The sequence below is a fragment of the Columba livia genome, chromosome 1 (genome assembly GCF_036013475.1).
Source record: "Columba livia isolate bColLiv1 breed racing homer chromosome 1, bColLiv1.pat.W.v2, whole genome shotgun sequence".
In the NCBI taxonomy this organism is placed as follows: Eukaryota; Metazoa; Chordata; class Aves; order Columbiformes; family Columbidae; genus Columba; species Columba livia.
Window position 1 is genome coordinate 119,951,001 of NC_088602.1, and position 24,335 is coordinate 119,975,335.

Sequence of the window (24,335 nt, forward strand, 5' to 3'; positions counted from 1 at the left end):
ACTAATGAAAAAGAGATCTAGTAAAAATGCAATTTTAAATATAAAAATAACAAGACAGTGCTAAATATGCATGGACTGGCTGTAGGGGAAATAACTTTTATAACAGTAAGTTATTAAAGTAAAATAGCAATTTAAATATTAAGAGAAATGTATTCATATCTTAAATGATTAAGAGCATAAAATGAACCTTTGCCATAGAGTGATGAATTCTGCTGTTCTTGAGAGAATTTGCGGGTTATGGAAATTACTTTAGGGACCTGAAATCACCAGAACAAAGACTGATCATTTAAACTGGCATGAGCTTAAAGCATATGGATAAACAGCATGCATGATTTTAAATATGTGCCATGGACAAGAAGTATAATGTATGTAAATACACAGATTATAAATTCAGATCACACAAAATCACAAAATGGTTGGGGCTGGAAGGCACCTCGAGATCATCTAGTCCTACCTCCTGCTCAAGCAGGGAGACCGAATGCAGGTTTTCCAGGACTATGCCCAGTCAGGTTCTGAACATCTCCATGGACGGAGACTTCACAAACCTCTCTGGCCAACCTGTTCCAGGGCTCAGTCAACTCCACAGTAAAAACATGGGTTTTTGTGTTCAGTTGGAATTCCATGTTTTTTAATTTGTGCCCACTGTCCTTTGTCCTGACAGTGGGCACCACCAAGCAAAGCCTGGCTGCCTCTTCTTCATTGCATCTCATCATGTATTTATACAGATGGATTTGGTACCCTGAGCTTTCTCTTCTCCAGGCTGAACAGTTCCAGCTCTCTCAGCCTCTTCAGATAGGAGTGATGCTTCCATCCCTAAACAATCTTTTTGGCCCTGTGCTAGACTTGCTCCCCAAATCTGTACTTCTCTTGAACTGGGGAGCCCAGAATGGGGCACAGTGCTCCAGATGTGAGTAGAAATGAAATGCTCAGAACGGAACTTTTTTGGAATGGCACAGTATCATGTAGGTGGGACAATGGATGACGTCCAAGGAGGAGATTATTCACGGACTTGAAACAATTCTTGTATGAAAACTGATGACAAAAGCTAATAGGACACCAATCTCAACGGGTGGTATGAAGTTCAGCATTACTAAAATGATCATTTATGTTGTTCCTGAAGTTACAATATAAATACAATTTGGTAACATACGCAGTATTTTATATCTTTTCCCGATACACAGTTTCATTTGATCTTGCTGTCAGTTTCTGCAGGGAATGGACTAGGATGTTCTGAAAAATGTGCCAGACAGGTCTTGAGAGACTTCATTATTAAGCAACACTAATATACTATACTGATCATCACTAAAAAAATAAAGCCTTAAGTTAGGTCAAAAAGACTCTGCTTCCGAATGTAACTTACAAGTCACCTCAGGAAAAGGTGGGAATAGGAATGTAACAGAAGCGTCTATGGCTTGGAAGTGAAATGGAAGCACAGACTGTACCCACAAGGTGGTAAGACATACAGAACTGGGGAAGGTCCTGCTTGATTTTAGCAGTTTCAGTTCGTGGGGGAAAACTCTAAATGTGACCCAAGTGAAAGCTCAAAAATATAAAGGAAAAAAAAAATCAACAGCAACCTTATGATTTTGTCTGAAAGCAACTGTGATTTTGGAGGTGTGACTCATTACTAGCATAGGCAAGGCTGCTGACTGCTTTAATACAATAAATTGACTATTTACAGGCTGGTACACTAAATCACAGTCATACCAATGATGAATATAACATGAATACTAATGAACAAATGTCCTGATAATTCACTTGGACACAGTTCCTTCATAGGACACTATTGCACCGTTTAAGAAGAGCCTTGAGTTAGGAGCTGTGCAGAGCAATACAGAACGTCTCTCCAGGATGACTGTGGAGAGAGCGTAGCAATTGGAGCGATGCCCCTTAAAGAGGTGTGCATATTTGCCACCATGCAAGCAGTATCACTGGTGACAGCCTCATCTCTTCCCTGCCCCATCCTGCTTGCCCAAGTGGCCACAGGGGAGAAATCAGAGCAGTGCATCTATTCCCCAAGCACTGGGACTGCCGAGCTAGGACTGACCCCTTGCTGTGAAATCTGACAATATAGGCACCTGGATTAAAAACCAGGCATGGAACACTGAACTGAGCTGTGTGTCCTGGGATAGCAGGTTCTCAGGCTTCACTCAGAAAAAGAGAAAAACAAAACAACACAGCAAAAAAACGTTCTCCCACAGGCCAGCCCAGGGCACCTCAAACAGCAACAAGACACACGGGTGTAGACAACTAAACAGTGCCACCCACCGTTGTGGGATGCCTGCCATAAGCTGACTGAAAGGGGTGACTAAACAGGGTCTGCTGCAGAGCCATTACACACCGAGATGCTCCGAGGTCACCTTCCCAAAGTGCCTGCTCTCATCTGGGAGCTGACGTTAGGGAGCAGGTGTCATTTTCTTTCTTTCACCTCTTCTCATTTCTTCCTATCATTGGAATCAGCATTTATAATACTGATTCTTGCTTTATTTTCAGATTTAGTGGTAGCTGTCTCAATCTAGAACTGATCTGAGAATTCCCCTTACACTACATTTAATGGTGGCTACACAACTGCTTTTCATATGGAACACATCAAAACCTGGTATTCCAGCCTTGGATGCTTGACTTTTTTCTCTTATGGCCAGTAAAAATATCCACTGCAAGAGGACTAGAGCAACAGAGCAGCAGGATGTGATGGGGTGACATTTAAAAATTTGAAATACCCTGCGACCTTCCTGACCCTATATTGGTCTTTGTAGTCCAGGCATACAGTAAGTGCAAATCAGTCGGCCAGTTTGAGCTCTGTGCTAACATTTAATGAACTTTGAATTTGCAATCACAATATTAGGCAGCTATATTAACTGCTTCATTAGAAAAAACAGCATGGTCATGAAGATGTTAGAGATTTAATTTACTTTTTTTGCAAGGCAAACAAAAGTATCCTCCGAAGTGTGACTGACACCATTACCCACTTTGCATAGTATCTTACTCTCTAAGCAGTCTTGATTGCAGTGGTCCACTCATTTTGCAAGCTGCCACTTAATATCAACAAAGCTAATGCAATCAGCTCTGCAGGAGTATCACTGGAGTTTCTTTTGAGAAATGTAGAGTGGATTTTAGAAAATACTCCATTTGATCTTGTTGTGAAGGCTGCCTTCAGCCTTCACTAACGCAGTATTTTTGGCCACCTCACCGTAATCAACAGATGTTCTTCCTGCCCTCTTGAGTGGCACCAGGAACTCACCCATCATAGCCAGCCTATCTGTTGATCTACCATTCAAAGCATCATCACTTATATATCAGTATGACCTGAAAGCAGCCATGAGAGATTTGGACTACTTGCAGAACTAAATGTGTACCTTTGTTTCTGAAACCAGTCCCTTAATGAAGAAATTTACAAATCTCAGAAGTACTGCTGCATTAATAACACTGTGCAAATGTAGAATCATGGAATCATAGAATGGTGTGGGTTTGAAGAGATCTTCAAAGCTCATCCAGTCCAATCCCATGCAATGAGCAGGGACATCTTCAACTAGATCAGGTTGCTCAGAGCCCCGTCCAGCCTGGCCTGGAATGTCTCCAAGGATGGGGCATCTACCAGCTTTCTGGACAATCTGGGCCAGTGTTTCACCACCCTCATTGTAAAAAAGTTTCTTCCTCATGTCTAGCCTGAATCTCCACTCTTTAGTTTAAAACCATTACTCCTTGTGCTATTGCAACAAGCGTGTCCCCATCTTTCTTATAGGCCCCTTTTAAGTTATGAAAGGCTACAATACGGTCTCCCCAGAGACTTCTCCAGGCTGAACCCTATCTCTCTCAGCCTGTCCTCACAGGAGAGGTGTTCCAGACCCAATAGGTATGTGGAGATAGTAGGCTGAAATACTATTATTCAAACACTTTCATAGTGCTTTGAGATTGTGACCACTAGAACTTACTCCCTACGCCAGATTAGACTCCTGCTGTGGGACGCAGTGCAGCTCCATATTTGAGAGAGGGGCACAAAACCTCCTGAGGCCGCTGGTTCAAACTGCCCAACCTCAGCAATGGATACAAGGAGCCAGTCTGAGGTGACTCATTGCTGACCAGAGGCACCGCCATTTCGCCTGCTGTCTGCCACAGCACTCAGACACATGTCCCTTCTTTGGGAACCAGCCCCTTCCAGTCATGGAGATCCAGGCTCACAAGTGCACACGGCCTCATCTTCCCTGTGTGCAAGTAAAACCTCTCCTTATCTAGATCCATTGGCTGACCTATTTTAGTCATCTGCTTTAGGAGGAGATTAACCTGAGCCTAAAAATATCTGCTTCTCTCCCCTGACTATAAGAGGGTGAGAGTGATCAGCTCAGCTATATATATTTACTATGCAGAAATATAAATTTAGGAGGGAGGAATCCCAGCTTTACTGACAGATTTACCTCTGGGATGCTTTCAGCAAAACATCTAGGTGCTAGCACAGGCTGGCCACAAGGAGGCTTCAGTGGATATGATGGGGAAAAAACAAAAGGCTCTTCAGGCTTTCCTTCTTCCTGCTCCTCCTTCCTTCACGTTTCTTCATGGTAGACAACAGGAAGTAACTATTTCCTTTGATGAAGCTTGCTGAGCTGGAACTGCAGCAGTGTTAGATCACAGTTCAGGCTAACTTGGCTCTTTATGTAGGCAAGGAGGCTAATCTGGTATCCAGCAATGTAGAGGGAGGACCCACAAGAGACTGAGGTGTCATGAAGGAACTGCCAGACTGGAAACTGAGATCGAAGTTTCAGCAATGTCTTATAGTCTTTCCCCATCAGCCCCCCAACCCAAACAAAGCCCCACACCACCCCAGGCAAGTCGTTTTGTCATTAATCTACTGCAGTAGCACTGGGAGGCTCTAATTGAACCTAGGGACCCATAATGACAGAAGCAATAAAATCAGGTAATGAACTACTCTATCTTAGCTCAGAAGAGACTGTAATTGCTCTTTGCCTCCTTTATCCTCACCTGCAAAATGCAGGCAGCAGAGACCTACCAACCTCACACGAGCATCATGAGAATTATTTCAGAAATGTTTACAAGCCATGGAAGCAACCACCTTAGAAAATAACAGCCATTAAAAATCTGGCTTGTAAAGCAGCGGAGCAGTATTTACCCATTTGTCCCATTTACAAATAATATCCCATTTACTGGTGGCATAAACCTGTGATCCATGGCTGTCAACCGTAAACCCTTGCTGTGCCGTTTGGGGTATTATGGACCCAGAAACGTTTTTGCAGGTTTGCACCCAAGGGTCATTTGAAAGCTTAAGCACATTAAGTACAGTGTCTCTGCATGTTATGTTCTATTGCTGACAACTCAAACTGAAATCACTGTTTTCCTGTAATCAGGCAGTTTCACAGCCTCTAAATTGAGGATGAAATCTCCAGAGTGGGAGACACATGCTGATATTTGTACCATCAGCAAAGCAACCTGGACCTCCACAATGCTCTGCAACCATTGTGTCTAGACCTCTTTGAGGCAAGATTAAAAAAAAACCACTGCTGAGTATCTTCACACCAACTTCTTCCCCTGCCTGAACTTTTGTTTCCTTGAGCTTGAAAGCACCACCAGTAGAGCTTTGTCCCCCTAAAAAGCCTGATGTATATGGGCGACCTTCTGAATTGGAGGCTGCTCCCTGGGCAGGTGGCGGGCAGACTTTCAAACGCGGCCGCTCGAGGGTCTCTCTGCAGCTGCTACAAAAGCTGCTACCGGTGCCTCCAGGAAGCATTTCTTACTGGTACAAAAAGGGGTTTCATTAAAAGTGATCCTGCCTGTGTGGCAGCTGCTCCAGGCTGGTAGGGAGCGGAGCCCTCAGCTGCTGCACATCGGCAGAGTTTGCAGCCTGGGGCTAGCACTGGCTGCAAGACAGATGGGGAAGGCAACAGCTTTTTTGGATCATGTGGCAAATGCCCTGTGTGAGCAATTGTTCTTCCCGACTTCCCTTTTTTGCTGTGTTGTGAACCTACGGGGGAAAATCTCACTGGCTTCTGAACAGGGGGTGGCCAGAAGTAGGAAGCAACTTGCCCAGAGCTGGGCAGTGTTTCACAGAGAAGCACAATCATGCACCCAGAGGACTAGACAGCAGCAAACGCCGCATTTTTAATATATTTTTACAATTATCTCAATGCAAACAGTAACCATGTATATGTAACAAAGTCTTTGAGAAGTTAATTAATGACTGTGACTGCAAGTGCTTCAAGAGGATACCAGCACACTTTCTCCAGCCTGTTTTGGAAATTCCCTGAATGTGTGTCATCGTAATGGGTGAAGAAAAGCTGACTGATAATTTTAGGGAGCTTTTAGAGAAGACCCTTGTCCCTTTTGTCACACTAAAAGACATCACTCCTGTGGGAAACCTAACAGACAAGTGAAAAATTAGGGTTGTATTCATTTGCAAGTTGTGATGCAAACCAGGGCCCCAAAACAGTAGCTGCTGCAGAAACTCACACTATGCAGTCCAGACTCAGAACACTATCTTTTAATTTCTAAGTAGATTCCTGTTAAGAAAGCTTCTTAGATCTCTGAAATACTCGAATATTACAGTATTTTCTTTTATGCACCACGCTTGCTGAATCTCCTGCCCTTTGGGAGCTCCAGGCTGTGTTGCCCCACAATGACTGTGGGACTCAGTGCAAGGATGAAGCTGCTGGAAGAACTAAGTGCTCAAAATACTGGACTAAAGAGGTGTCCACATTGCTATAGATGCATATCTGAAATTAGTACAGGCTATGTACACAGCTCACACCAGATTCTTTAAAAAATGGTAAAGTTGTCTCTATACTGAAGAGCCCTGCTGACTGTTATTAAGATCCTTTGAAAACTGGAACTTTCAGCAGAAATAGTTAAAATAGTACCTAGGAGAGATAGAAAAGCTCACCACCAACATAAGTAACACCTAACTAATCTACAACAGTGAATGTTTCTTCTGAACAAAGTACAATAGAAGTATGTATTTCTGAGCTAGCAATGTAGAGAATAATGAACTTCTAACTTACTCTGACCAGTGTACAATATAATTATCTACATCTGAGCTAGTACTGCGGAAAACCAGGAACTTCTAAAACATGATTCATCTCATTCTTAGGCAGTTATCAAAAAGAGTTCTAATGAACAATACTACAGAAGTACTTATTTCCTTTCTGTGGCCATAAAGGGAGTAGTCTAGAAAACTAACTGTGACATATTTGTCTATCTAAAATTGTCACAGATCCATCCTGTTCATTCTCCAAGGGGTCACTGTCAATGCAAGGCTTCTGATATGGGCCAAACCACCCTTCCCATTCTGCAGCAGATCATTTCCACATTCCAGAATAGGTAAGAGCCACAGCAGATCTGGAGGAGTCTAGGGGAGCCTCATGGATCTAGTGAATCCCTATGATTTTGTATGTTTCAGTCAGGAGTCTGTGTATTAAGGGCAGCTGAACTAAAATATTTAATTTTTTAAACAACGCAGCCCCATGACTAGTCATGTGGCCATGATTTCAAGGAAACTAGAGGCAAATAACAGCAACACAGACACATGGTTTCTACCTTCTCCACTCATTCTAAGGGTTTTATGGAAAATGAGTTCAGGCTAGATGCCTATGCTTTACTGTAATAGCTAAATTTTAGTAAAATTACACCCCTGGTCCAAGCTAGCTTGTCTGCCTGTCTGATGCTGCCACAAGCATGTCTTTCAGACCTAGCTTCTAAACAGCTAAAAATTAGGGCAGAAGAATTCCAGGCGAGTGGTGGTTGGTAACTTGTGCAAACCTGGGGCAGAAGGAGTGAACAGAGAAATATATCAAACGCCTTAGAAACATTGCATTTTAGTATTCACCTAGCTTCACATCATTTTAGTCATTCAGATATTCATTGCAACAGAAGTGTCTAAGCAAGCACTGATAAACCTCAGGAAAATGTAAGAGAAGGCATTATATGAGCGAGCAGCACCCCTCCCTTGGCTTCAAGTAAAGCTTCTATACACTGCATAAAGGGCAAACCTATAATCTCTATATTAACTGGCTTTTGCCTTAAACTGCAAAATCACAACTCAGTCTTGAACTCGGCCGCCCAGCATTTCACCAAGAACCTCCCTGTCTCTCTCCCATGTGCCCTTTCATCAAGAAGGCACTAACACTTTCCAGTAGAGTCAACAAGCTGTGCTGCATGTCTCTGCTGTCAGGAGTCAACTCAGGAGCCTCTTCTGGCCAGCTGATAGAGACAAATCACAGAAAAACTCTGCCTCTACACGTGAGACCACAATCCCAGCTCTCCTTGGGAGCAACCCAGGAAAACCTACCAAAGAGCCATTTCCCCTTTTCAAAGTTTCCTAAAATTAACATGTTGTTATATATTTATTCATTCATTTAATTATATTTTTTTACAAGACTTTTATGCACAGATTTTGAGAGGCTGAATACATACTTTATCACATTTTACTAAAGCAGAATTAGAGTCTGTTTGGAGTGACTCTATTTTGAAGTTTGCCCTCCCCACCTGCAGTTCTCCTGCAGCTTCACAGGTGCTAATTGGGGGAAGAATGTAATCAAGAAACCCTCTGTAGGTGTCTTCACCTCAGTTCTATCTCAGTTAATTGTCAGCATTATAGAGAAACTTCACCATCAGAATTTTCTTAAAATTTGTTTTTAGAGAAATTTCTAAACAGCTGTAGATGCATGGATAGTTGGTGAACAGTTAGTGCCTTAATGTTAAGTGTTTCAATAAAATCTTGGGACACTGATGAAGTTATTGGCCTTCTCATTCCTCTGGGTTCACCAGCCTTTTTAGAGGAAAATTATTTGGGCCCATCTCCTACTACAGAAATACCCTGTGCACTTTCCTTTATTGAAGACTACAGCAGATATCATGACTCAGTTCGAGCTGTTAAAAAGCAAGATGTACATAACTGTGTTGACTACTTTCTTCACACACTACAAATTCTACCTAGAGCTGTTTTCTCACCAACAGTCAGAAAATTCCCTTTTTGATCTACAGCAATCAATCATTTCCATCTGTGTGAAATTCATCAGGAATAAATGCCATGCCTGTTTTTCCCCTGCTCATGAGCTAGGGGATCTCATTATTTTCAGAATATTCATTAGACTCTCTACCTACTCCAAAAATAGTAGGGTTTTTTTGCAGCTGAGTGACTAGTGGGCAGCAGATTTATGCATTTATCTGTTCTATAATACAAGATCTGATAACTACATGTACTCAGACACTGTGCCTTCAAGAGACAGTTGCCATAAATAGACTCCACCTTACAGCATTTGACATTGTCAAAGCACTGGCTAACGTTCACTAATAGCAATTAACTAATTCATCTTCAAGGCAACCCCGTGAGCTAGGTAAAACTGATATAATTAACGCATGAGTAAAATAAGATTTAGGAGTTAAGTCAGTTGCCCGGGCAGAGGCCTTCATCGTCTAGTGGATTAGACATCTGTCTCTCCAACCAAAGAAGTTGAGTCTAATCCTTTTTCTGACATTGATTTGCTGTGTGACCTTACGGAAAGTCAATTAACTTCTCTGCCTCAGCTGCCCTAGAGATAATGACGCTTACCTACCCAGTGACACATGGGTGTTTGGAAACTGTACTAAACAATACTTTTAACATACTCTTAAGGCCTATCAGTGGAAGAGGTGAAACATTAAAGCTTCCTAGCTTTAATGTCCTTGCTGTCTTATCTAATTCCTCCTCCCTGCACCAGAAATAGCATGGGGGTTAGGAGGAATTTCTTAGGCTAAGACGCTGCTAGCAAAACTGTGGTTGGCATCAGGAAATTTCATCAGATCCTGTTCAACCAGCAAATTTATTTAGAGTACAGGTCAGCACTAGATTTGCAATGGAAAGTTTATTTTAAACTCAGCCATGGAAGAAACCAGCATCCTTCCCATGCTACTGTGAGGTAATGAACAGACTGCCACAGCCAACCCCACTGAGCACCTCTGGTTCGAAGGGAGTGGACCCCGTTTGCAGAGACCCAAGAGCCTGCGTTCATGAAGTGTCCCCAGTTCTCTTGTACCTCTAAATGAGACTTCTGTGGGATGGTTTCTATAGGTGGCCTTATTACTAGCAGGGATACAGGCCTGAAGGGACAGTGCCAATGTACTCACACCTCCTGGAGCAGACCCAACCGATCTTGCCATCTCTGAGCACTGGAGTGTTGTACTTAACAGGAGGACAACTAAAACTGCTCTGTCCAGTTCATTAGAAGCAGTACTGGAACTTCTGGCCTCTAGACAGCATAACTTTTCATGACAGGCCACAAGGCAGGAGGAAAGGCTGAGAGAGTTGGGGTTGTTCCACCTGGAGAAGAGAAGGCTCCAGGGAGACCTTATTGCAGCCTTTCAGTATTTAAAAAAGGCCTATAAGAAAGATAAGGACAGACTTGTTGCGACAGGACAAGGGGTAACAGTTTTAAACTAAAGGAGGGGAGATTCAGGCCAGACATGAGGAAGAAATTTTTTACAATGAGGGTGGTGAAACATTGGCCCAGGTTGCCCAGAGAGGTGGTAGATGCCCCATCCCTGGAGACATTCCAGTCCAGGCTGGACAGGGCTCTGAGCAACCTGATCTAGTTGAAGATGTCCCTGCTCAGTGCAGGGGGTTGGAATAGATGGCCTTCGAAGATTCCTTCCAATGCAAACTATTTTATGATTCTATGATTTAGAAGTATTACTTCTGTAGTTGGCACTTTAATTGCTCAGAAGGTATCTAGGCTGGTGGTGTGTGCATGTAACTTAACATCCCTTTTCCCATATCCAAACTTGCTTTCAATTATTTCTACAAAATATTCTGTTGCTACATATAATGCTGCTTAGTCCCATAAAATCTCCCACAATTCTAATATAGCAAGAAACCAGTCAAACAGGACACAAGGAATCAACATTTACCTCTGCTGCTGTGAGCAAGATTAACATTCCTTCTCCTTAATATTGAAGGAAATTCAGAGCTTTTTCTCTTTTAATTGCTGTATTATAGCAAGTGCAGTGAACATTTATGCAGCCAGAGAAATAATGACCTGGTCCTGCCTCTGATGTGGCACTGATCACTTCTTGGCGTCCCTTCTGCTGCCAATCCGCCTGTGCACCAGGTGCTTTGTGTTGCTGCCCTGCTCTTTCCACCCTCTGACCAGTTAGCACTCATCTCTTCTCCACCCCTCCAGCTCTATTGATAATGTGTTTAACATTTACTTTGATGGTATTGCTTGAGGCTTTTCAAAGTCCTTCTTGGAAAGAAGACCAAATAAAAAGAAACCCTTTGGGGAAAGACAGGGAGGAAAGCTAAGGCAGAAAGGGCATGTGCTTTTGTATAATATACCTCTGTGGGCTTTGTCTTGCTGCAGCATGAAGATGACTTAATGCAAGCCTGTATTGCTGTAAATAAGGAATAAATATTGTATTCTCCTAAAATGTATCTGGGGTAATTCAATAAACCATGGCTTATTGGCTGCTACTTGTGCAAACATCTGCATATTAAATCACAATAAATTACTAAAAAGACATCAGATTAGTAATACAGATATTCTCAAGGCTGAAAGATTGTCTATAGCTTGTCTCTATATATTTGCTTACTGCAGAGGCTACTGGTGTGGACTAGCACAGGCCAAATGGCTCCATGTCTATATACTATGGAAGAACTTAAAGGTGACTTGTAGTAGCTTATTAAGTATACCCTAGGACTGTATACTGAGTGTGGCAAGGAGCACAGACTAAAACCATATTCAGCCCTCACATGCCTAAAATATGACTTTTCAGTGTTGTTTTTTCCCTGCATTCAGTCCAGGCAGACTGTTGGGTTTTTTCCAATGCTATTCAAGACTGTACTCCATCTAAGCATTGGTAGCTTACCTAGTAATTTTATCTCCTGCACTTGTATGTTTGGGTTTTGGGTTTTTTTGTCTTACTATATGGAGAGTTAGAACCTGTACCTCATTGCACCTTGTCTACTAATGCATTGAAGCATCTATATAAGGTTGAGCTTCAGATCCCTGCTGCATCAGGCTGCTTGTTTAAGTATGTATCTTTTAGTTTTATACTCCATATTTTGCAAGATTTCATAAAGCTACCCAACATCCCAGTTCTGTAGTCTGCACTAGAGTTAAAGAGGCGTGACTTACACTTTATCTATCAATACAATAAAGAATACGTAATACCAGGAAGGACAACTTATTTTTCCTTTCAATCTTCTTTCTAGTAGCTTTTGCTTAAGCATATATACATATACAAATAACAACACTTTACTGTGTGACTTTTTCCCATTTTTAAGTTTGGAATGAAATGGATGATTTGCATACAATTTTTTAAGTTGAGTGTCAAGGTATATGTACGTTCAGATTTATATTGGCTTTGCTGTAAATTATGTTGCTGAAGTAAATAGATAGACTTGAACCTCCAGTGACCTTATAAAATACTGGTGGCTATTCAGATGAAACTGGGTGTATTTGGGTTGGAAAAGGGAAATAATCTTAAGTTTGCTAATTTGGTAATCATTACTGTAAACAGTGTTTTTCCTTCTTAGTATGATCACTAGAAGACAATGCATAGCCAGTATTAAATGAGGGCAGATACAGATGATAAAGGCAAAGCTTAATCTTGCTAGGATTAGTGCCTCTAAATTGATATGACTGAAAAAACCTTGAAAAATGCTGAAGTTAGGTGACTTCAGAGACTAGAAAAATGCCTTGCCTGGTAATTTTCAAAAGTCTTTAGAGACACTGATTGCACCTGGAACCACTGATTTGATTACCAAAATAAAAAATGTCTACTGTAGTAGCCTCGTCTGTACTTTAATTAAGAGCTTTGTATTTAAATATAACCACCTGATCCCCTGAGGTTATTTCTGAAGTAAGCTTCTGGCAAGGCAGCAGTGTGGTGGATTAGAGGCTTGGAATTGAGGAAAAATCGTTGTTCAGCATACAGTTTAGAATAATGTGTGCACATATACAAATACATGTGTATGCAACATCATGTAACAAGATACAAGACCAGATTTATTAAAGCCAAATGGAAAGATATTTTGTCTTTTAATATTCTAGATCTCTTTTAATATCTACAATGTAGATATTGCACTGCAGCCTGATTCACATAAATGCCACAACAGCACATCAACCTGATATTGTCCAGCAAAAGCTCCATTATTCTACAAATGGAAAACCAAGTTATCATCTTAGCTGCCTGCATCTACTACTGCATCTAATAGCAGCTGTTACACTTGATGTGGATATATAAGACACATTACCCATCAGCTCACCATTTATCATTGAGTGTGCAAGCATGAGCTGAAAAGCAGTGGTGCCAGTTAAAGCACATCCATGGAAAATGAGCAGCAAGGCAGCAGCAGGGGTGGCAGACTGGGGGTGCTAATGAATAACGTTAAAAGGGGAGGCAGGGTGGAGGAGAGTGAACAATTCACACAAGACATGGCTGAAAGGAAAAGCCAGAAAACAACGGATTTTTCCAGTTCTTATTTCAGACGACAACTTACAGCTTCCAAATTTTAATGGGCAAGCGTGTGCATCCATGGGGAAATCTTCAAGCTGCATGGGACATTCAGCAGAGATGGTCAATCTGTGGGGAAGTAAAAAGAAAAATTCATTTTTTTTCAGCACCTTCCCTTTACACCTCTTGCTGCAATACGTGAGTGCTGACACAAGCAAGCTTTTCCTGAAGGCTCCTCACTCCTGCTGAAATCACAGCAACCACCTGTTAAAATGAACGTGAGATAAGCCAGGTGGACCACTGTGTGTGCATGTTGTAGGCTTTATCTAGTAACACTGAGAACCATGAACTCATTTTATTTATGGAAGCTGTTTCAGTAAGATCATTCGTTCTTATTGGTATGTGCAGGAACTCCTGTGATGGAGCTTCTGCCATGCACCTTACTCTTATGTGCTTTCTGTAGATACTGCAACTGGACTAGGAATTTGACTCCTGAGTATAGCACGGTTACAGACATAAAGAAGCACTGACTTTATATATATAAATGTAACTATTTAAATACATAAAAATAAATATTTATAAATAAATTTATAGAAAGCAAATATTTAAATTGATATAAAAAGTCATATAAATTCAGTTACGTATCTATATATATCTGTATATTATCTACCCATATACATATCTGCATCTATTTATGCATGTATGACTTTATACAGCTCTAGAGTTGGTTTTCATGGAAATCACATGGTATTGGGGCAGTCCAATTGTAAATTACCTGGAAAACACATCAAGGTCATCAAGGAATTTGTCTGGAAAACACATCAAGGTCATTTTCCCTAGCATATATCCTGGGGAAACAATTCTATCCTGGACAGCCCTGCCACTATATGGAAATTCCTGAGCTATAGTGAATAGGGAATAGGTAGGGAAGGAAAAACTCTTAAAAAAAAATAGACATATCCTATGGATGTTCTGTATGACTGACAAATCAAGCTGAACACAAAGAAAAGTCTGAGCAGTGCAATATCAGTTATATCGACATCAAATATATCAAGAGAGCCAAAGCTTACTTTTCTAGGTTCAGGCAGCACGTAGCACAGTGATAACCTGGTTTTGATTAGGCCATTTTCATATTTGCATAATACAGATGGTTTGCTCAGGACAGTGAGGACGCAAATCTCATTTTACATTATAAATACCCTTATGGCTTTCTCTTTTTATGCTGCTCTTCTGCCTCAGATGCAACGGACCAGAGATATTTAAAGCCTCACACACTGCCCGGTGCTGGGGTGACGCAGGGCTCTGCTGGAGGGCAGCCTGGTTCCTCACCAAACTGCTGCCTGGGGGGCAAAAATCTGCAAAGAAATTCACAACACCCTACTACCAGAATGTAAAAGTACCCATTCCTATCACAACAGCCAGACATAGCCATGCTCCCCAGCTATATATACTCACCGCTTCACATTAGAACACCAAAATGAGTGTTCTTGCTACAAGAACTTCTATCCAAAGGGATCATAAAGGGTAACAATCTGTCCATGTACAGATGGCACAGCATTCAGCCAGTCCAATTCAATACAACACAATGATGCCTTGCCGGGGCACTCCAGCTACGTGGACAACAAATTGGGGGAAACAGCTCCACTCTCTGCCAATGCACAGAAATTCTGGAGCTTTACCAATAGCTGGAAATGGCAAAACAAGCACAGAGAAATGCAATACTGTCGTTGGCTAGAGCTTGTATCATGAGGATGGGATAGGAAATAGGGAGAGAAGGTGGCAAACTGCAAACAGTAATAAAAAATGTAAAGATAATATAACATATAAAACAAAAGAAAAAAAATCCAGTTCAGAACAGAGATAATGTGTCATTTGGTAAGAACAGACAGGAAGTCTACAATATAGAAAAGAAATGACTGAGGCCTGAGATACCTGCCCTGAAGCAAAACAGTTCTTGGACTTCATTTTTGTAAAATAAAAATCACTAAAATACAGAGTTGTCTGTAGTGGCGACTGCCCTCGGACACCAAAGCCACAGTCACTGGAAGTGCTACATAGATGAATTTAACAAGTTGGTTCCAGTAGCATCTCACCAAGAACTTGCATTCTTCTCATAAAGATCACTCTAATGGGTACTTTAAAGCAAGGCTGCCATCCTTCCAGGATATCGTTATATTTTATGTACTAAGTATTACAAATTTAATTTTCTTGATCAATTTGGAAACCTTGCTCCATGTGCCATAAGAAAGCTGGCATGTTTTACTGCACTCCATCTTGTGTCTCTGCCTACCAACAGTTCAGGTATGTTGTTTCCAAGGCTGTAGCTTAACAACTTTTTAATACACATAATCATCATCTGCAAACCTCCAAAGAAAGGATCCTTATATCCATGTTACCAAGAGGGTAGCTGTGGAGGCAGCATGCTTCTTTCCTTTTCCCATGTCTCCACCCTAGGGCCATTCCTAGTCTGGCCGTCTTCAACAAATGAACTGGCTATACCTATTTGTTACATGCTGTTCTTAAAAAGTATGTAGCTGAGCCTCTTATGTAAATTTAAAATGCTCAGTGAACGTCCTCCTAGCTACCTCTAACAAAACGTGCATTACCTGAGGCTTTGTGAAGTGTCTTGTAATGGGCAACACAACAGAAAACTTGGCTGTGTTTTCTGATACCTGATTTCTGTCACCACTCTGAATTCCTGCAGAGCACTCTGTGCCCAACGGTAGCTGTTTTTCATTACTGCATGAGAAGCTGTAAAACAGAGTCACTAAATTGACTCCTGGTTCAAAGAGACTGGACTTTCTACTGCATACAGGAAAAAAAGCAGCACAGCAGCCATATCTTACACCCTAGGGGCTGGAAGTACAGGTCACTGTACACAGATTTGCTCCTAGGTACACAGTACAAAGTATATATTCAATCATAGCTCCAGGAGTCACAAAGAAATAGATATCTGGGTCTGCTCCTTCAAATATCAGCTGGGATGGTATTTGCACACTTTGGCTTTCAACATTGTGTTAAAGCTTAGGTACCCTTTGCATATTCTAGCTTACACAGGTGACTATAACAAAATTATTCCCACTTTGCATTTACTGAAAGAACAGAGGCCTTGGCATCCGTTTATTAAACAGCCTTTGCCTAATCCTTTTAACATAATCACTCCAGAATGATCTTTCTCTGCTCACTGCAGCACAGTTATCTGAGCTAGAGACAGTCTCCAAACCAGGATTTTTCTGTCACAGCACAAGTACTGCTCGAATTGCAGTTCTTTCCAACAGAAGCATTTAAAAGCTTCCCTCCTCCACCATCATTCTGTCTTAATAAAAGCCCTATGGGATTAGTTTCACTTAAACAGAGTTCTTGACAAGATTATAAGTGGCTGTTAAAGGTCCTTTATAATGGGAGGATCAACCTCTGATTTTATTGAAGTTAATGGTAAAATTCTCCCTGGCTTCCATGGGGCCGGTATTCATACAAAATACGTGACAAACCCTGGTTACAGCTGCTGATTTATTATTATCAACAAAATTTTAGTTTCATAATGCTCCAAATAGTTACACTGCTATCCAAATGTCAATCAACCAACAAAATGCTACAGCATACCTCGACTATCTGAAAAAAAAGTTAGGTCTACAAATTATTTAACTTATCATCTGTAATTATCCATGAAAGTTTCATCAAAGCTTCATTATGTGTAGCCTTTAAGAACATAAAGTGATTACTGATGTTCTGTTTCAACAAAATGCAGACACATAAGTGAAAACCCATCTAAGAAAAGCACAATCATTCAAGTAGCAAGTTGTCTTTGTTCCAGAAAGTCACCTTCAACCATTTCCACTGGAGAACTAAGTAAGATCATGCTTTCAAGAGGCTTTTTAACAGCCAGGGGTAGAAGGTGTTAAAGTTCAGGATGTGGCGAGGAGATAATCTGAGGTGGACAGAATTGATCTCAAAAGCTGCACCACTATAGGAATGACCTCCCTGCATGTGGAATACCTTGGCATACCCAAAGCACACTCTTAGATGGTGGCAGGGGTGGATGTTCACCCTCTAGACAAAGGAAGAACTGAGAAAGGCAATGAAATAACTGATATGATTATTAAATTATCTGATCTTTGATACGGATTTTGGGGGTTATAGAAAGAATCACATTTCCAGCTCCCAGTAAAAGTTTATAGTAGAGGTAATACCTTTCATTCTACAGTATTTCCTTAATATGGAATATGAGTTTATGTTTATACATCCTTGTCATGCAAGGTGCCTAATGAAGTCCACGAGTCAGGTAAAACTTGCTAGAAGAAGTTTTATCTCTTATCGGACTAACTGGTACAATAAAAAAAACAAGCTTTTTGGCACTCAACTCCTTCTTTAGGTTCTCTGCCTACAAACCTTACTGTCCTAAAGAAACTTTAGACCAACATGACTATGCATCTCTGAATGCTATAGCACAATATTGCCCTCATCTATTTGATAGTTTCACTTAAAAACCTCTCCAAACCCCAAAAACCTAACTAGAACTAGCAATGATGAGAAGCTGATGCAGTTGTTGATGCACGTAAAATGGGAAACAACATCTCAAACAGCCCACACTTCACTATGCCATGCCCACATTTCCTCAAGTCTGCACATGCTACACATTTAGACTATGATTTCCTTACCAGCATGGCCCTTTGGTGGCATATTCAACTGTGTGGTAACTGCAATAACTACAAGTGTTCTTGCAGTGCTGTGTGAGACTGAACTATGGGCTTCTCTTTGGCTCTCCAGAGAGGCTAATCCCAGCTACTGGCAGAACCAGCCAGTGAAGGCAATGCCCAGTGCCTCCTGATCACACGGGGATCATCCAACCTTTGCTTTCAGTAGAAGAAAACTCAAGGACACCAGGAAGAAGGGAGCACAGAAAGCTCTCACAGGCACCTTAGATGGTGAAGGCTAAGGACGGTGATGGACATGGCACAGTGCACCCATCCTCCAATTCTGATACCACCTGTTAAACAATTTGATCAGTGCAGGTTTTGTGACCAGCCAAATGGGCTTTTGTTCCTCCTGCCTGTCAGTATGGCACATATTCCCCCTTGGATAAGAGCTACCTGCCTGCACAGCCATCGTATTTCTTCCTCCCAGTTCACACAATCTTTATATTTGTATGGACAGGCACAAAACTGCATGCAGAATTTTCTAAAGAGAAAATAAATTAGCTGGATTTAGAAAGTAATAAGCACCAGGGGGGACTGAATTGGCAGTGCCAGGTCATCTGGGCTCTCTCACATCTATACTGGGATGCACAGACATGGGAGTGTAGGTAGGAAGGGTTGTGATCTGGCAACCCTAAATACAGCACTGAAATCCTTGGTTATTTCCAGCAGTCCAGATGAACGATCTCGAGCTCCAAAATATCTCACTACAGTTTCCTTTCAGCATCTCACATTTAACCCCAGACTCTTCTTATTCACCTCACAATTTTTTTGTCTACCTCCCAGGTCACCTCTTGAGCTTTTTGTGTAATTTCAATGCTCCTCCATGCCTCTGTGTGAGAAGGGCATGCATCAAGCGATTTGACAATCTGCTCTTTCACAGGGAAACACATGCGCATGCTTATTTATACGCGTACCTTGATTGATACAGGGAAGAGGTTGTTTAGCCACCCAAGCAGGACATTATTATCTGGATTTTTTGCCTTCCCCCTAAAATGCTACGCAGTCCTGATCAATACAGACGTGAAGTGCCAGGTAAAAGGGCAGGCTGTGGGTGTTTTCTGCTCCAGGGAAAGAGCTCTCTGATCCCTCAACTGTTTCACACCATAAACAGTCATTTAGCAGGCCTCAATTTACCATCTGTTTTCTATTTGTACTACCACCAGCACTGGCATCTGCTACATCATAAGCACCTGTTCGCAATAGTGCAACCTGAGAGAAGAAAGGGCCAAATGGATCTCCTAGTGACACCTGAACATCCCTGTGCTAAACCATGCTCAACAGTGCACTCGGCTCCTTCTCTCCATTCAGATTTCCCCAGGATGAAGATGCAGTTATGGGGACAGATTGGAGCTTCCTGTTCCTATCAGGATCAGTGGGCCACTATTTCCCGCAGTGCATGAATCCCTTCGCCTTTACACGCAAACAGGGATGGACAAAGCTGTGCCTACACCTCAGGTCAGCTCGGTGACGCCTTCAAAAGAGACAGAAAAGCAGGTAGAATGATTGAGGTACATATTCTACCATATTCTACAACCAGACTGAGCAAACCTAGAGATACGGTTTTGAGTTTAATTGATGCTGAAATCAATTTGTGTAACTGGTGTTTTTCAGATGCACAGTTAACGTTAAAATAACAGTTATAACAGTTATTAAATAACAGTTAAAATAACATTATAATAACAGTTAAGAACACAGTAGGTATTGATTATTTTGACTAAGGAGGTTTTGCTAATTTTCCTTATCTTTTAGATGAATCTGTAAGTCAAAACATAGCATTTTTTCACATGGACAGGACAGCTGAGTGCATTTGCCACTGAAGAGATGACTGTGGAGCAATCAGACAACCTTACGAAGTCTGACTGAACCATCAGAATAATCCAGGATTTTATCATCCCTTTCGGTCCCAAAGTTTCCTGTCCCAAATTCCTGACAGGAGTATGCAAAAGGAAAGCCAGCCTTGCTTACAGAAATTCTTCCTAAGCTTTTATACTGGTTATAGTGCATATAATTGATACAACCTCAGGATTTTAGCTAGATCCTGTTGGAAAAGACTTGCTTCACCATTTAGAGCAACCAGATAGAAACAACAGTTTGGATTTTTTTTAATTATATGAACATGACTTTAAGATATAAATTTGTGTATGTGGTTTCAGGAAATTTTTATTTAACAGTAGGAAACTGAATAAGTCAATATAACATACACTAACATAACGAGCTCTTTTAGAAAGTAACTGAGATCTCCAAAGGCTATGTCTTAAGACTTCTACAGAATAAAGTAGACAAAAGACTAGAACAGGCACTGACAGTGGACTACTCATTAAATGACAAGCCATGTGCATTTTTCCGTCTGCACCATCACACCAAGACACTTTCCTGTAAGAAGGCTGAAGAAGCCAAATAGGACTGGAATGTGGCAATGAAGACTATTCCTACCCATGCCCATTGCACAACTTTACTCAGCTATATGTATTGGTGTTTTGGTTTGATGAAGCCTTCAGAGAAGGGCAAATTACCAAGAATTTCCTACAGGCTAACTGTGGTATAATGACCCAGGATTAATTTGTCACCCCACCATAATATATTCACCTGATCAGATGTTTCTGAAGCATCTTAGAGCAGGACCTTCCTGCCTTCTTTTCTGAAGCAGCCTAGAGCCACTCTCCAAGCTCCTCCCTAATGCCTTTATTCCTCACAGACATGCTTTTTCTTTCTTACTGTGTCAGATATCTATATCCCAACCTGCAGTACCTTCCAGATATTCCTGACTGACCATACCAAGTATCCTGATCCCTAAAACCCTTCTACTCCCATTTCTTGGAAAACCCAATCTTGCCTAAGCCCTCAGATGCATCTTCTTGATTCTCTAGTCCTGACTTAACCACAGGTATGCAGCACCCACCAGCAGCTAAGGTGGCCTCTGGCATCCCTCCCTAGATACCCCTTTCCTCATCAACAAAATGCCTGAGTTACATGCATCACAACGGCTCTTCCCATCATCTAAACAAGCAAAGGCAGGATTGCAGCTTATTGGGGTTTCTTGAGCTCCTCCTAAGGCGCCTTATAGTCCCTCTTACACATACCCAGACAAAAGCAGAGGACTGAACCCAACTTAGGTGCATTCGCATGTGCTGCACTTGCACAACTTTAGGCTTTATGTTGTATGGAGAGAAAACTGTGCAAGTCCTCCACAATGCAGCTACAGGATCAGCTGCTGGCCAGAACATCCCATAGCTTTAGGTGGTTGGCACACCACCAGTTTCCAGGCTACGTGAGTATCGGGGTGGGAAACACTCATGGAAATAAGTAAGTAAGATGGGACTCATGTGACTAAACACAGACATCAACTGCAGTTACCCTATGCACCTTTTTCTGCCACTATGAAAAAAACAGGAACCTCCTAAAGTGTGAGTGGAGGGAAACAAGCATCTTTCATACTAAAGCAGACATCTGAAACAATGCAGACAGCTAAATCCTTAAGAAAGTCTCTCCCTGCACTGGGGGCAACTCTGAGCCAAAAGGCTCAGCGACAGCCATCAGTGTTACAGATGAGTAAAATTAGCTGAGGTGAATCACACCCATCCTGCCTGGTACACTACACCATGGTGTATTTTCAATTGCTCATTGGCAGTCTAATGTTTCAGCACAAACATAAATGTACTTCAGGGGACAGTATTTCCGATTAGGCAGATGAAGATTTTAATTTCATTTTAAGTGAAATGACTAGAGAGTTCACTGTAATGCTATCCTCCTCAGTAGTAAAAAGAGATAGCACAGTCGTAAGAGTTCTTCAGCATCTATGAAGTTTTTCTGAAGCGCCCATCTGCAGAAGCTGGGACCCATCTGCAGATTTGGGCAGAGTCACCAACATAGCTGTGCTCTACTGGGGCTGCTTGGGGGGGCATCAGGGCACTGCTTCCCTCTATTTTCTGTTTGGTCACCTATCCCCTCCATGCACACCTGGGACATCAGGTCAGTTCATCTACAGCAGTGAATGACACCTTGATCAGTCTGTGCTTATAAAGTGGGGGGAGCACAAGGGAATGTGGCAGAAATTGTACCAGCTGACCCCAGAAGAAAGATAGGTCTGCCTCTGTGCTCAGCGCAGACCTGAAACTAAAGTTGGACCTTTCGTGACCCTTCAAAGTCCAGGCAAACATCTCCCTCATCCAAGGATGGGCTGGTTCTGATTTGGGTTTTGTCTTTTAATCAATCCTGCCCTTGCTGAGCGAGTTCCCATCTTTGCAATAGAGATCTCTGTGGGGCGCTGGCTACTTTTATTACCAGCAGAATAGGCTATTGTAATGCGGTTTATACAGGGAATAAATTTGGGCAGGTCATAATTGTCCCTTTTGAATGTATTACACCACAGTCTCCTCTGATGCCTTTCTCTCCCTGTGGGTAACTCCAGCCATGGATTTTTCAAAAAAACAAATCTTGGTTTCTTGAAGGACAACTTTTGAGAAATGGGGCAATGTGCAATCAAAGTAGAGAGACGGGAACCGATAGGCTTGGTGTTAAAACAAGAATCCTGCTGCTATCCTCAGGGAAGGGCCCTTCACTTCATACAGCCCTATTTTCTCTCACTCTGTCAAAATGTGAATTGATGAAAAGCAGCTGAGAGTCCTTGCCACTACGGCAGTTTTTCATCATTCTGCAAGATTCAGCCCAATGTGAAGAAATTATTTTTTTTTTTCTTCCAGCTTCAGGCAGCTTGAAGCTTGAATATGAAAGAAAAGGCTGCAAGTCTAACATGGGGAAATGAAATGCGTATTTGTATGGTTTGATAGTTCCTAATTAGTTTTGTAATATTTATACATGCAATGCCCAAAAGCATTGCCAGATCCCTTTCTGTAAATATAAATGGATGCATAAATGATATTTTCCCTTTGATAGAAGAACAACATATGCAAAATAAACAGAAATGTTCCCATCTAGACGGCTGGCTGATTGAAAAGTGAGGGTTCATTTTAAAGCATAGATTTGCTGGTCTCTCCTCGCTCAGCGCCACACAAGAGAACCTGCATCTGGGAAAGGCTGCCTTCAGCACTTGAGAACCCATACATTTTTCACAGAATAGTCTTCCCTTAATAAAAGCTAATCAAACAAAACCCAGCTTTCCCAACAGACGTCTTGAAAATTGCACCGTGTCTTCCAGTCAACTGGTTTTATAATCCATAGCTCTACAACATAAAATGGTTAGCTTGCTAATCAAGTGCTTCATGTAAGAGTAGACGTTGTGCTAACATGCACCCAGGACGTGTGTACACTTGCAGATACAATTTTAACACTCAGTGCTAATATAAGAAACAATATTTTCAGCCTAGATAAGCCACTGTACTTGCTAGAGAATAGCAATCAGCGTGGTTATGCTGCCATCAAGTGGATTGCCAACCTACACACTGCTGAATTTTACATGTCTTCCAGAAGAAATAGATGATGGTATTTCAGGGCTGTACTAAAAATTTTGCAGGTTCTTAACACCATACTAAAAAACGTTTGCAGTCTCCAGCTGATAAATCATGCATTTGCAGATTACTGGCACAGATTCAACTGTAAACACTCCCAGGATCTCAGGAAACCTTCAGCTGCCATAAAAACATGGGAAAAATCTGTTTGTATGCTCTTCAGGTATATGACCATGTCATATCTAAAATCCCAAATTACATCAGATGTCTGGTAGCCCTACTAGTAGTAAAAGCAGCTTGAGATCCTTTTAAAATGATAGTGAGAGTGGGATTCCAAGGATTCTAGTCCTTGCAATGACACCAAAAGATTTTTCAGTCTCTTCAAGCTGACAGAAAAATCATCAGAAATTCCCTATGAACTGCTAGCCAAAAGTTCAGTTATGGTCCAAACATTTAGCTCTGCTGAGTGTGCTCTACTTCACACAAGTTCTAGCAAATAAAAGGCAGACTCAGCTTTTTTTCTGGCATCTTAGAGCAAAGTTTATCAGAGCTTCTGTCTTTCTAGCCAAATCCCACTGAGTAAAAACACGCAGCTCACTGAGACATGTTGGTTCTCTTAGCCTGAAAAGTTTGCTTAAAACACTGTCTTCATTTTTCACGATTGTTTCAAGAAACAAAGGAGCTTTATGCTTTTTACAATATTTATTTCTCACATAAGATAAACTAAATATCTTTTGAGGTTTTAAAGGGAAAGAATCAACTCTTTTCTTCCATTCACAAAGCTATTTTCTATACAGAT

The 24,335-nt window shown here is 41.5% G+C and overlaps 1 protein-coding gene across 6 annotated transcripts in view; it reads right to left on the reverse strand.

Moving 5' to 3' along the window:
* Positions 1-24,335, reverse strand: part of GABRA5 (gamma-aminobutyric acid type A receptor subunit alpha5) — a 56,489-nt gene that overhangs the window by 15,901 nt on the left and 16,253 nt on the right. For all 6 annotated transcript variants that reach the window (XM_065075271.1, XM_065075279.1, XM_065075315.1 and 3 more), the window contains one exon: positions 13,481-13,563. In XM_065075271.1, coding sequence (XP_064931343.1) covers positions 13,481-13,563 — 83 coding nt within the window. The remainder of the gene's footprint in view (positions 1-13,480; positions 13,564-24,335) is intronic.